At 44.5% G+C, this 14,875-nt stretch overlaps 1 protein-coding gene across 1 annotated transcript in view; it reads right to left on the bottom strand.

Moving 5' to 3' along the window:
• LOC133069340 (quinone oxidoreductase-like protein 2) overlaps positions 1 to 14,536 on the bottom strand; it is a 31,375-nt gene extending 16,839 nt beyond the window's left edge. Inside the window, exons 1-9 of the mRNA XM_061160788.1 lie at positions 14,416 to 14,536; positions 14,226 to 14,334; positions 12,130 to 12,226; positions 9,865 to 9,923; positions 9,265 to 9,330; positions 8,377 to 8,486; positions 6,918 to 6,999; positions 2,332 to 2,513; positions 116 to 344 (exon numbers count right to left, since the gene is read on the bottom strand). Of these exons, the coding sequence (XP_061016771.1) occupies positions 116 to 344; positions 2,332 to 2,513; positions 6,918 to 6,999; positions 8,377 to 8,486; positions 9,265 to 9,330; positions 9,865 to 9,923; positions 12,130 to 12,226; positions 14,226 to 14,334; positions 14,416 to 14,459 (978 nt within the window). The 5' untranslated portion in view covers positions 14,460 to 14,536. The remainder of the gene's footprint in view (positions 1 to 115; positions 345 to 2,331; positions 2,514 to 6,917; positions 7,000 to 8,376; positions 8,487 to 9,264; positions 9,331 to 9,864; positions 9,924 to 12,129; positions 12,227 to 14,225; positions 14,335 to 14,415) is intronic.
• Between the last annotated feature and the right edge of the window lie 339 nt (positions 14,537 to 14,875).

Raw genomic sequence — 14,875 nt, forward strand, 5'->3', positions numbered from 1 at the left:
ATGGCACCCTATACCAGTATTCTTGCCTGGAAAATTTCATGGACAGAAGAGCCTGGCGGGCTATAGTCCAAGGGGGTCAAACACGACTGAACAACTGAACACAAGAGCATCTCACCTCTTCCAGTTTAAAAACCTCTCCAATGTGTGGCTGGATGCGCCCTTCCTGGCAGTACTGAAGTGCTGAGGACAGGCTTCTGGAGAAGATGGGAAAGTTCTGGTGCCGGTATCTGCCCCAGTACAGCCCCATGACAGTAACATTCTTCAGGAGCAGAAGATTGGCTGGTACAGAAGCAATGGTTCCTCCAGCAAAACCTACCACCACGATCCTGCCCTCAAATGCCAGGCTGAGGGGAAAAGGGGTGAAAAAAAGATTATAAAAGACAATGCACATTCACAGCCATTAGGATGGCTACTACTAAAAATAAAATAGAAAGTAAGTGTTAGCAAGGATTTAGAGAAATGGACCCCTCAAGGAACATTGGTGAGATTGTAAAATGGTGCAAATGCTATGGAAAACAGCATGGAGGTTCCTCAAAAACTTAAAACTAGAACTACCATATAACCTAGCAATCTCACTTCTGAGTCTATATCCAAAAGAACTGAAAGCAGAGTCTTGAAGAGGTATTTGAAGAGCCAAGTTTACAGTATCACTATCTATAAAAGCCAAGAGGTGGAAACAATCCAAATGTCCATCCACTGATGGATTGGTAAACAGAAGTTGTTATATACATACAGTAGAATATTATTTAGCCTTAAAAAGGAAGGAAATTCTGTCCCATGTTAAGACATGGATGAACCTTAAGGTCATTACGGTAAGTGAAACAAGCCACTTACAGAATATTGTATTATTGTATGAATGAATATTGTATTATTCTGCTTATTTGGGGTATCTAAAGTAGTCAAATTCATAGAAACAAAGAAGAATAGTGATTACCAAGGGCTGGGAAGAAAGGGAGAAGAGGGTTGTTTAATGGGTACAGAATTTCAGGTTTGCAAGAAGAAAAAGTCATGAAGACCTGTTTCACAATGTAAATATATTTAACACCACTGAACTACACAATTTACAGCAGTTAATATAGCAAGCCTTTTGTTATATACTTTTTACCACAATAAAAAATATGAGGGAAGAAAAAGCAATGGACAGTAATTAAGAGGGGCAGAAAATAGAATAGAGCTTATGGGAGTTGGCGGGCAGTTGTTTAATGGGTACAGAGTTTGTACTGGAGATGGTTACATAATATTGTGAACAAGTTTAATTGTACACTTAACATGGTTAAAATGTTAAGTACTAGGTTACCTGTATTTTACAACAATTAACAAAAAAAAAGCAACATGCATTAAATCCCCAGTTGGGAATTCCTCTTGACCTTGCAAACTGGCAGGGGGGAACCATTCTGCACCAGTTTGGATTTCTCAGTAGGAAAAGATAAAAATAAGCCATAAGCAAGAAAGAGAGTAGGGAGCCAGAGGAACTAACCAGTCTTGTAAGGGGACTACACGGATCCCTTCTGTGGGCAAGCTGCTCTCTCTGCTTCTTCTCCTTTAAACTAAGATAAAACACAAAACTATGCTTGCAGGATGACATGAGAAATGAAGCTAATATTATCAGAGCACTGCAGACTTCCTGGTTGAAACAGAATGAGAATTAGTATAGATACAACAGTCCCATGAAATGTCCAGTGATTTTTTTTTCTTTATATAAAACAAGTCAAGAAGACACCTATACTGGTGGTAGCTTTGGAAACCAGTCAGATCAAGAGACTCTCCCTTGATGCGTAGTGAACTGGGGGTCTGCCACCCCAGTAATTGTAACATCCAAACAATGATCTCCTCAAGAATTACCCAGAGGAGAGTTTGGGGGAGAATGGATACATGCATATATATGGCTGAGATCCTTTGCCATCCACCTGAAACTATCACATTGCTAATCAGCTATAGTCCAATGCAAAATAAAAAGTTTAATTAAAAAAAAAAGAATCACCCATATCATGTATATAAAGTAGCTAGTGGGTGCAGGCAGAGCTGAATTTAACACATGTATAATTTCTAAAGCATTTGATATTGCCAACTAGAGAGTCTGTGGTTATTTTATTTTTTTGGATATTTTCCAGTTGGTTATTTTGTTTTTGCTAAATTTAAGCATTTCCTGATTTTCCCTCCGCTTCTATTCCTTTTCACCCACCCACTCAGCTGTTCCCGTTGATGCCAGTGCCTGCAGGAAAAGTGAGCAGCAAAAACAAGAAAGCAGCAAGGTCAGAAGGAAGCCAAAGGTCTGGAAAGGTTTCAGCAGAGCCCCTGGCCTAGCCCACCCAGGAGGACCACTTCACCTACCTGCGGAGAGCCTCCAGGAAGACGTCTCCTCCCACCATGTCAATGACCACGTTCACCCCGCCACTGCCCACCAGCTTCCCCACTGCCTCCTTAAGGCTGCCCCAACTGTAGTTCACGCTGGACTGTGCCCCCCTCTGCATCGCCAGCTGACACTTTTCATCACTTCCGGCTGCAGCTATTACCTACATGAAGAACACAACACTTTAGATGGTCCAGAATATGTAGCAAGAGGGGCTCGCCCGGCCCACCCTGCCTCCAAAGAAAGGGTGCTGATCAAGGAAACCAATGTGACCTCTGTCTTAGCACCAGCCTCAATCCAGCACAGCAGGCCCATCACACAGCATCAATGCACTGGCTTCTCCATGCCCCACTGACAACCGGGTCCACATTTCCAGGAACCCTGGAAGCTCAATGGATCTAGCTAAGAAACAATTCAGGAGACACAATGCCTTCTCCAAATGAAAATTAAAACCACTATTTATTGCTGTGCTTAATTGTTCAGTCATATCCAACTCTCTGCAACGTCATGGACTGTACACCCCAGGCTCCTCTGTCCACGGGGACTCTCCAGGCAAGAATACTGGAGTGGACTGCCATGCCTCCTCCAGAGGATCTTCACAACCCAGGGATCGAACCCAGGTCTCCCACATTGCAGGTGAATTCTTTACCATCTAAGCCACCAGGGGAAGCCCATCATTTATTGAGTACCCATTATGAGTCAAGTAGTAAGGATACAACCTAAATACCAAGCTTGGAGCCAAGAAAGCATGATCCAAGCAGTATGATGGTGGAAGCACAGAGGGCTCCGAAGTGCAAGCTAGAGGCACCTAACCTAGAGCTAGAAGATCAGGAAGGGCTTCTCAGGGGGTAAAACATGATTCAGTGGAAACAGCTTGAAGTCAGACAGACCTAAGTTCAAATCCTGGCTCTGTTACTAACTAGCTGTGTTACTTAAGGCAAATTACTTAGTAAGAACTAACACTTATATAGTGCTTACTCTTTGCCAAACACTATTCTAAATGCCTTACATATATATTAATAACTCATTTCATTTTAATAGCCCAGTAATATACACACTATTACCATCCCCATTTTGAGGATGAAGAGACAGGCCAAAGAAGTTGAGTATCTTGCCCAAGGTCACACAGCTCATGGGAGGCAGAACTGTGATCCAAATTCAGGTGATTCATCTCTAGAGTTTATGCTTTTAACATTTGTCTGTATTGCCTTCCAAATTCTCTAAGTTTCAGTTACCCATCCATAAACTAAGATATATTTTTAAAATTAAAAGGAATAAGTACTTGGGAAACAAAGTGTTAGATAAATTGAATCTATTGTTAAATATAGGCAATTATTTATTCTATTTAAACCTCATAAGAACATTATGGGGGACTTACAGTTATTCTCATTCTGAAGATGGAGACATTGACCCAGAGAGGTTAAGTAAATAAGCCAGTATTATCCAGGTAGCAGGCAGTAGAACAACTATTCAAATCCAATGCTACTGATACTGAAGTCCACTCCTTCGAGCTGGGAGAAAGCCATGCCTACGGTCTGCCAAAGAGGACATAGATGGCTGTGGGCCATACTGTGAGGAGGTCTGAGGTTTGGAAGTCTCCAGAAAAGCTTCAGACACTGAAGCACTGCCTAGAGATGCCTGTTCACTGGGCAGCCCCCACCACCCCAAGCACTTTGGCTTCAAAATGACCTTCAGAATGTGCATTCAAACACCCAAGAACATCTGTGCCCTTAAAAGAGTCCAGACTCACCCATAACTATTTGAAGCTAAAAGTTACCCTCAAATGCTCCCCAATGGAACCCCCAAACAGCTGCACTGCTCAGGAGAACCCACACACAGTGCTACAGTGGGCACACACCAGACTAGGGTCGGGCACCTGATTCCATCTCCAGGATTCCTTGTAGGAATCCCAGTGAGGCTTGCTGTGAATCATTTTCTCTCCAGGTGCCTCACTTTCTTTATCTGTGAAATAGGGATAATCAACACTTCCATTCCCCATCTCCCATGGGTTCTGTGAGGACCAAGGGTAAGATAATTGCTGTGCAGACAATGTGAAAGCAACCTGAGACACTGTGAATGGAAGGTGTTATCAAAATGACATGCTCTGAGCAGTGACATGATGACATTATTTTTTTGTTTGTTTGCTTTTGCTTAAAACCATTATTCCTGCTAAAGAAAATACATGCATGCATGCTCAGTCACTAAGTTGAGTCTGACTGTTTTGCAACCCCATGGACTGTAGCCCACCAGGCTCCTCTGTCCATGGGATTTCTCAGGCAAGAATATTGGAGTAGGTTGCCATTTCCTCCTCCAGGGGATCGAATCCATGTCTCCTGGGATTAAATATTGGAATTAAAGCAAATTTTTCCCTCTACTTAACTTCCTGTATCTATTTAAAACAAACAGTACAGTCTTGTCTTCCCAGAAATGTTAAATAGTCAGTGTTTCTAAACAATGAGACTAATTTTGTTCTCCCCCTTAAGAGAGGTGCTATAAGCCCTTATTTTGAGTGTGAATGTGTTAATATCCCATGAGGAGCCTCCTGGTATCTGAGACTAGTTTCAGAACTCACATGTCCTTCCCAAAAGAGAGTCAATGTGAGAAGAGAGAGCTGCCACCTGGAGAAATTCCAGATCAGTCCAATTATCACCAAACCTGGACAGTATCTTTGTGCCTCTAGGCTCCAGAGGAACCTCACACTCAGCACATCCAAAACTGAGCTCACCATTTCCTCCTAGGTTCTCAGTCCCAACAAACGGCAAATCTCTAAGTACATCAAGTTTGCGCCTTCCCACTCAATGTCTGATAATAACAGGAAAATATCCCTTTTTAAAGGATCCTCCCCAACACACTATGCCTCACACTATGTGACTGGTACCTGACACATGTGATCTCAATATTCCCACAACCACACTATGAGAAAAGCACTATTGCACAAATGAGGTGACTGAAGCTATTAAGCTAGAGACAGAGCTAGAATTTGCACCTAGGTCAGGCTAACTTCAGGGCTTCCCTGGTGGCTCAGATGGTAAAGAATCTGCCTGTAATGTGGGATCCCTGGGTTGGGAAGATCCCCTGGAGCAGGGCATGGCAACCCACTCCAGTCTTCTTGCCTGGAGATCTCCATGAAGAGAGGAGCTTGGCAGGCTACAGTCCATGAGGCTGCAAAGAGTCGGACACTACTGAGCAACTAAAACACAACACAGCAGGCAACTTCAAAGTCCTCGTTCCTTCAACTGTATTAGGACGCTCTCCAGTCACCAAATTCTCTATTTTCTTCTACTTTGGTATCTCTCTGATCATCACCTCCAGTGCCCTGTTCCAAGGATCATCACCTCTGGCCTTGATTGCTCCAAGAATCTACCCTACTGTCTCCAGACTACCCCTGACCCCCTGACCTAGCCCCATCCCTCATCCACATCGTTACCAAAGTGAACTCTGCAAAAATGCAAAGATGATCATGTCATTCCTCTGTAAAATCTTCAATAGCTCCTGAGAGTTTCCAAGAAATGTTCAGATTCCTCAGAGCTTCTTGATCCTATCTCTCCCCCACCTCTCTAGAGTCACCCCCCACCATTCCCCACACATATCCCTTGCTCCACAGATGCTATCTGCCATTCCCTGAAGGAACCATGTTAGTACCTATGTCTCTGTCTTCCCATGACTTAAACGGCCTTACCTTCCCTTCTCTTCTTCTGCTATTCAACTGTAAATGTCAGCGTAAATGCCCACCTTCTCCAAGAAATTCTTCTTCTCTGACACTCACAGCCTCCACAAAAAGCCCAGATAGAGAACCGGGTCTTTCTTTCATGTATTTATTCATTCAATCAATAAATAATTATTTAGGGAATTTTCTGGTAGTCCAGTGGCTAAGACCCCACAATCCCAATGCAGGGGGCCCAGGTTTGATCCCTGGTCAAGGGACTAAAAGTTATTAAAAGTTAGGCATGTCACAACTGAAGATCCTACAGGATACAATGAAGACTGAAGAACCTACGCGCTGCAACTAAGACCCAGCACGGCCAAATAAATAAATGAATTTACAAAATAATAATAATGATTGAGTGCCTACGGTGGTCTCAGCACCATCGTAGGTGCTGCAATTACAATAATGGATCAGATACTGGTCCTGCCTTGAGGGGGATTACAGTCCAGTGGGAAGGAGACATTGATCCAGTAGGGTTAATCACACTATGAAAGAGAAGTACAGGATGCTCAGGGACCACATAGAAACAGTCCCAGGGAGGGGAGGGACCGAGAAAACTCCCCCGAAAAAGCAGCAGCTGAGTTTAAATTTGAAGTTCAGGGGGAGACTGTTTACAGCATTACAGGTAGAAGAAATAGAATATTCAGAGGCTGTGAGGCAAGTTGAATCGGAAGCACAAGAGACTTACTCCTCAGTCCCCTCACTAGTCTGTAAGTAAATAGATGGCAAGACCCTACTCCAGGCTACTTAACATTCCCAGTACCTCACACCTGATTTTTTTTTTATAAATAAAGGAATATATTCCATGTTTGAAAGCAGGAGGTATGATATTTTTTAATGGAGAATCGAACTTGCAAATACCTTGGCCTGAAGAATGTTTGTTGCCACATCTATCATGGCGAGGCCTGTGGCTCCAGCTGCTGCCGTCACTAGAACAGTTTCTCTGTGCAGGGAAAGATGAGTGTTACTCAAGAAACCAAAAATCATCCAGCAATATGATTTCATGAACATTCTGAAGACGGGACATTTTAAAGCAAGAAGAGAACTGAGAGTTCATCTAGTTTAACCCCCTTCATGTGCACATACACGTACATGAACACTCTCCAGCCTCTTGAGCTATATTATATGTGATCAGTGCTAATTTGGTCCAGTCCTGAAGAATTCCCAAGTGAGGGTCCTTAATCTCTCTAGGTAGCCTCTTCCTCATTCCAGTGGTAGCCTTCCTTTGCGCTACCACTCCAATTTCTGCTTTTTAAATTCTGTCTTAAAATCACTCCCATACTAAACATAGCCAAATTTTAGAAGTTGATGATCACGTACCAGTCGCTGCTCTTCTAAGCCCATCTCCCTGGAGCAATTCTGAGCTCTCAGAAAAGAGCAAGAAGCTGTGGGAACGCTCCAGGTGAAGTGAGAAATTCAGCACCTCTGAGCTTGAAATACCTGTTAAGTATACCCAGCCAAGCCTCACAGAGGCAAATACCACTGTGTGTGTGCTGGGCTCAGTCACCCAGTGTTCAGTCGTGTCCCACTCTTTGCAACCCCATGGACTGTAGACTGCCAGGCTCTTCTGTCCATGAGTTTTTCAGAATACTGGAGTGGACTGCCATTTCCTTCTCCAATGGATCTTCCCCACCCAAAGATCAAACCCGTGTCCACTGCATTGGCAGGTGGATTCTTTACCAACACGCCACCTGCCTATGGTATTTGTTTCTGTGACCCCCAGCCAAGCTCACAGAAACAAATGCCACAGGCTTCCATTAAAACCAGCGTGAAATGAGTTGAAATAAACCAGCTCTCTAAAATGTAAGGTTTTCTAGGAAGTGATCTCCGGAGGGGTCAGACTTGAGAGAAAGATTTCTCCAAATTCATACTGGCCAAATTCACAGTCTACCGTCCCCTCTCAGGCAAAAGGGTATCCCCACTGTCACCAGGCTCCAATCTTGGGTCACTCTCTTCCTTTGGCTTTTCTTTAGATAGCCGTGAGGTTAAGGGTCAGGGAGGGCTTCCCACGTGGCGCTAGTGGTAAAGAACCTGCCTGCCAATGCAGGTGATGTAAGAGACTCCAGTTTGATCCCTGGGTCGGGAAGATCCCCTAGAGCAAGGCAAGGCAACCCACTCCAGTATTCTTGCCTGGAGGATCCCATGGACAGAGGAGCCTGGCAGGCTACAGCCCATAGGGTTGCAATGAGTCGGGCACGATCAAAGGGACTTAGAATGTACACAAGGGTCAGGGAAGGGAACAGAGCGGCACGGTCTTGGTGGACATTTCTGGTATTAGAGGAGGTCCCATCTATCCCTCTGTCCTCGACACAGTCCTCACCCAGGCTGGGTACAGGCCCGACGCTCCAGGGCGAAAATAGCAGTGCCATAGGATACGGGCAGGGCAGCCGCTTCTCGGAGGGACACCTTTTCTGGAATCTGCCACAGGTTCTATAAAAGAGATAACAGTGACTTAGAGATTAAGCACTGTACCTCTTCATAAAGGCTGCTCAATACGTATTATGACTTGACTTGCAAAGGGGAACACATGTCAGGAACCAAGCCCAGTGGAAGTCAAGACCAAGCAAGCGATGGTCAAGAATTTCAAGACTTGGGCACACCAGTTTTCAAAAATCCTAAAGCTGACATCTGGACCAGGAAGGAACCAATCTGCAGAGGATATAATACATGCCACTGCAGTATTAATATAATAAGGGAATTACATGGTACAAAAATTTTACCTTAAATAAAGCTGTTTTAAAAAAATAAATAAATAAAAGGTGTACTATCCACCACTAGGGGGCACCATTCACATCCTGGACAATCACGCCCCTACACCAGCTGGCTACCTCCCAGGATTATTCACAAGCTTGGTGCGGGGAAGAAGTTCATTACATCCAGGCTTCAAACCAGTTTTTCTACCAAAACCACCTAACTATGGTCCAGTTGGACAGCCAGTCGATTGTTCCAGGCCTCAGAAAACAAAATGCCCTTCTTCATTAAACCACTCCATACAAACAAAGCTCTATGCAATGGTTGTCACACCAAAACAAGCAAACAAAAAAAAAAGGCTTAGCATTTGAAAGAAAGAAGTGCTTGGCTGAGAAACAAGATATAAGCAAAAGAATACAAAAGAAAGAGAGGAAAAGGAGAAGCACTGAGGGATAGGTGAAAATGAAAGACAGCAGAAAAAGAATCTCCAAGGATGAATATTGAGGAGTAGAACTACCTTGTGGTCAATGATGCATTCTTCAGCCATACCATTAAAGCTCGGCAGGCCAATAACTCGATCTCCCTGCAGGGAAAATACCATTAAGGGTATGTTCAAATATATGCTCTTGCCATTTAACCCCTTCCCAATTTAACCCAAAAAAGAAAGAAAACTGTTCTTTCTGATCCAGTAAGACACAGGTTCCCTTAATTATCTATTCAGTGTTATTGCTTAGTAAATAATTCAGCTGTTTTCACACAACCCCCATTAGGCGGCCAAGCCAATTTGAGCACATTTTGGACAATGACTGAACCGAGAAAGGAAAAAACTGATATGAATTAGAATCTCAGTATTCATTTCTCTCACAAAATACTGAAACTTGAGAATTCACTATCCTTTCAGTAACTAAAACCCCAGGTGCTGCCTTTCATTCGTAATAAAAAGTTTAACGAAGCCAAGCCAGGCTTCCTTCCCTCAATTCAGAATTCGTTTCTCCCTGCTCCACCTCGTTCTGCCTTTGGTGTCCGCTGTCAAAGTCCAGGAAAAGCAAGACTCTCTGGCTACAAACTATTTCTCATAGTTACCCACACCTCAGTTCCCTAGATTCAACTAATTTACCTCTTTCACCGTGCTGACATCTGTGCCTGTCTCCAATACAATCCCAGAAAACTCCATTCCTAAAACAAATTGTTTAAAGATCAGGTTATCTGTAAAGCCCAGCACCAGAGAGATGGGAAAACTCTGATCGACAGGCTGTCCTATGAGCTTTCTGGAGCCAAAAGGGTTTGTGTTCCGCCCCCTACCCCATCCAGGAAGAATAGGAGTGTTATACCCAACACACAGGAAAGTGAACTAAGATTTCATGATCACAACTTGAAAAACTATAGCAGTCCCATTCTTACCATGACACAAATGAAAATTTCAAGAATGGGCAAAAGAACAGAGAATCCTGAGTATACAAGTACTTTTGACCCTGATCTCTGGGGCCTTGGGTTCCTCCAGCACCCCCAATGATAATATTCATCACATGGTATTTATCCGTTCCCATGTCTCCTCTTCTGGACTATGAGGCCCCCCAAGTACATGAACTATATTCATGCATTCAGCACTTGGCTCAGTTGGATGAACTGGTGTTGTCTGCTCTTTCCTCCTCCACCTCCAAAATTTCTGAGTTTAATGATCATACATTTCCCACTTGAGCTGCCAGAAGAATAACTCAATTGAGTAAGACATCTTCCCCCCCACAAACAGCACGTTAGCAAACACAAACAGAGGGAACCAGTTCCAACTGTTGAGACATAATCAAAAGCCCGAAGGCCAAAACACTGCAACTGTTTTGCAATCACTATATCCTTAATGGTGTCTATCTGTATAAAATATACATGTGCTGTATATTTACAGTATATAACTGTATATTACATATATATATAGACACACACCAAACTACTTATATCTCTTTTAATAAATTTCAACAACAAAAATGAGTCATTGGTCCACATACTCAGGATCTAAATGTAATCAGATTGAGTATAATGCAAATCAGAGAGCAGCCTCCTAAGAAATGGATAAACTCTGTATCTTCTTCTGATCCTTTGGTATTAGGTTTCTTGGGGAATGTATTTGTGAGGACTGAGAGTCTTAGCTGCAACCAGATGTTTCTGATCCTTCAGTGAAAAAGTAAAATTGAGGAACTGTCAAGGATTGAAAGAGAATGACTATGGCCATTGATGATTCTGATCAGGATTCTGGTGAGCATAATAATACATAAAATTTTATTTGCTCATTTATGCCTTTTTAAAGTATTTATTGAGGGGTGGATGAAGTAAGTGAAGGGGATTAAGAGGTACAAGTCTCTAGTTAGAAAACAATAAATCAGGTAGAGAGGGAGGTGGGAGGGGGGATCGGGATGGGGAATACATGTAAATCCATGGCTAATTCATGTCAATGTATGAAAAAAACCACTACAATACTGTAAAGTAATTAGCCTCCAACTAATAAAAATAAATGAAAAAAAATAAAATAAAATAAAACAATAAAACCACAGGGATGCAATATACAGCAGCAGGAACACAGTAATATTGTAATAACTTTGTAGGGGACACACGGTTACCAGACTTATTGTAGTGTCATTTCATACTGTATGCAAATGTCACATCACTACCTATACACCCGAAACTAACATAACATTGCTTGTCAACTGTGTTTCAATCAATCAATCAATCATTTATTGAGCATTTAGTATAAGCCAGATACAAGAGTACTAACGGGGCCAGGGTGGGCAGGCAGGATAATGTTGAACAAGACAGTCCTAGAACCTTCCCTCACAGCACTAGAATCACTAGAATCTAGTGATTCTAATTAGCAGTGAGGCTGAGATATCTTTTTTTTTTTTTTGGCCACACCACATAGCGTGTAGGATCTTAGTTTCCCAACCAGGGATCAAACCTGCATTGGAAGCATGGAGTCTTAACCCCTGGACCACCGGAGAAGTACTGGAGCTGACATATCTGAATCACCTCTGATAGCAGCAAACACCACCACGGTACTACTCATGAAGCACATGGGTCTTCTTTTTTTTTTTTTACCAATTATGATTTGTTTGAACTTTTTGTTTTGTGGTACAGCTGATTAACAATGTTGTGATAGTTTTAGGTGAACAGCAGAGGGACTCAGATATACACATACATGTATCCATTCTCCCCCAAACCCCACTCCCATCCAGGCTGCCACATAACATTGAGCAGAGTTCCACATGCTATGAAGTAGCTCCTTGTTGGTTATCCATTTTAAATATAGCAGTGTGTACATGTCCATCAAGCAGTTCTTTTAAAAGTTTCTATATCTTCTCGTTTTGAAGCAATCACTTTGCCCTTTGATACTCACCGGGAGTGAAGGGAAGTTGATGCCTTTCCTGATACTGACCATGACAGGCCAAAATATCAGCGAAGTTAATCCCACAGAAATGAACATCAACTCTGACCTGCAAAGGACACAGAGCAACAAGGCAGCGCAGCACACGTCTTTGGAGACAAAGTTCATTACGTTTTACTGTAATATTTACTGAACATCTACTATATGCTAGGTACTGAACTAAGTACTGGTGCACAATCACAAGGCAAAATGGACAAGGAGCTAAGAGTACAGTACAGAAGACAGACATTAACCAGACAATTAGGAGAGTTTATGTGCTCTACACAAAATGTTAGATAGAAATATATGGTGCTGTGGAAGCACATAATGGAGAGATTTGACCTTTGAGGGAAGTAAGAACTATGAAGAGTTAACTATTCAAAAGGGGGGAGGGGAAGCCTGGCACAGACAAAAGCAATGGCCTGTGCAAAGGCCCAGTGTATGCTTAGCTGCTCAGTCATGTCCAACTCTTTGCGGCCCCACAGACTGCAACCCACCAGGCTCCTGTGTCCCTGGGACTTTCCAGGCAAGAATACTGGAGTGGATTGCCATTTCCTTCTCCAGGGATCTTCCCAACCCAAGGACAGATGGAACAATGGAAGCCATTAAAAGATTTTAAGCAGAGGGTAACATGATCAGCTGTTTGGGGAATCAGGAATTCTAGAAGCTAGAACTAGACTCCCCAGCTTATGTGTTTCACGACAGAGATAAAAGCAGAGGCAGGCCTGCAGCAGTCTCTGTAGCCCTTGTTAAGCAGTGGTTCTCAGAGTGAGGTCCCCAGACTATGCCAGTGTCACCTGGCAACTTGTTAGATGTTCAGATTCTCAGCCCCTGACCTACTGAATCAGAAACTTTAGAGGACCAGTAACCTGTTTTGACAAGATAAATCTGATGCAGCCTGAAGTTAAAGAACTACTGTCACATACCAACCCAACTCAACAGGGCTTGGAATCAGGGGAGAAAATGAAGGCTGAGACAGAATCGGTGACATTCATTTATCTGTTTACACTTCTTATATCATACAGAGGTGACCACACTGATGAGAAGATATTTTATGAACAAAATGCATTCATTCAATAATATTTTAAGCATCGGCCACATGCCAGGCACCATTCCAGACTATGGAGATTTAATGATGGATAAACTCACTTAGTCCCAGCTCTCATGAGCTAATTCCTGACACAACAGCCTGGGCAAATCACAGGACAAAGAAGCCCAGCTCTGAAGCTGTTTGTGTGCTGTCTCAATGATTGTCTCAAACATTGTGTGCTGACCTGCATAGCACATATAAATTCCTGAAGCCACTCCACCTTAACTCAATGTGGGTATCTTTCAGCATGTGAATCCCAGGAAGGAGGCTGGCTGCTAGCCTACAGTCACCCAAATGATCCATTCAGTCCTGGGGTCCGCATTAGTGATACTTTGGGACAGCAGCCACATGTCTTACCCTCCCAGTGGTCTCCACCCCTGAGACTCACTGCCTGTTTCACCTTGTCAGACAGTCTCATTCTCCACACCAGATGAGAATGTCAGCAGGGTGGTCGAGAGGCAAAGCCAGAGTGACTACCACATTTTCCACCACTCTAAATGTGGGTAGATGCCCACCACCCTAATATAATCCCACCCACCCCAAATCACTGCAGTACACCAGAGGAGGGCACATGGCACATTATCATGGAAATACAGGGCTGTCTGAGGGGAGGAGGGAGGGCAGATCATTAGTCGCTGCAACTGAAAGAGGGGAAGCAAAGGATGGGGTCATTTATCTGTGTTAAATCAATAACTTGCAGGCGGTTATGCAAAGTCGTGTGCAAATCAGAATTCTGTTTCTAAGGCAACAGCTCTGAGGCCTTCTACATTTGTGTTTTGGGGAACAATCTTCCCTTTGCACTTTGGCCTTTTTGTGACCCAGGAAAGGGCCCATCTAGAAGCCCAGCAGAAAGTTGCGCTCCAGCCTCACGGGCGCCCCCGAGCGGAGCACTCGGGAACTCAGTCCGGGAGGGGAGCCAGCGCGTCATGGGTGGTGGCCGCGGGGAAGGGGGCGTCCAGGGGCCCGGCCAGTCACCTACCTCGTGCGGCTGGACAGGGCGAGGGGCCACCTCCTCAATGACCAGGGGCCGCTTCAACTCGGTGCACAGCGCGGCGCGGTAGTTTCGGCCGCAGCCCTGCCAGGCCGTTCTGCAAAGCGGAACAAGGGTCGGGTTACTGGGGCCGAAACTGGGGCCGCCCTTAAGGGTTTGGGGATGAGTCAGCTCGCACCTGCAGAGCCATGCCCGAGCCCACCGTCCCCACGCCGCTGCCATGGCCCAGAGCAAGTGTCGCCGGAGGCGGAAGGTCCGAGCTCGGCAGTGGGAGCCGACCGCCGCCTGCCCCGCCCCGGGTGACCGGAAGAGCGCAAGGGCGCCGGGCGACCGGCCAGGGGGCGTGCGACACGAGCTGATCCAGGCAGGCGGGACAGCCCGCACCGCGCCACCCGCCCGCTTCTCCCGGGCGCCGGAGCCCCCTGGCCCCCCGGGGACCCCCTCCCCGGAGGTGGAGCCCCCGGCGGGGCGTTTAGGGAGGGTGGAGGGAAAAAAAGAGTAGATAGAACTAGATTTCCGGAGATTAACCTTTGTTGTCGCTTTTTGCAGCCATTCAGGAGACGTTTAACCCACACTTAGGGTTCTTGTATAAAGAACTAGTGGTTAATAGTGTGAGGGGAGAGGCAAGATAGGGGAAG

Source organism: Dama dama, chromosome 14 (assembly GCF_033118175.1).
Source record: "Dama dama isolate Ldn47 chromosome 14, ASM3311817v1, whole genome shotgun sequence".
NCBI classification, from domain to species: domain Eukaryota; kingdom Metazoa; phylum Chordata; class Mammalia; order Artiodactyla; family Cervidae; genus Dama; species Dama dama.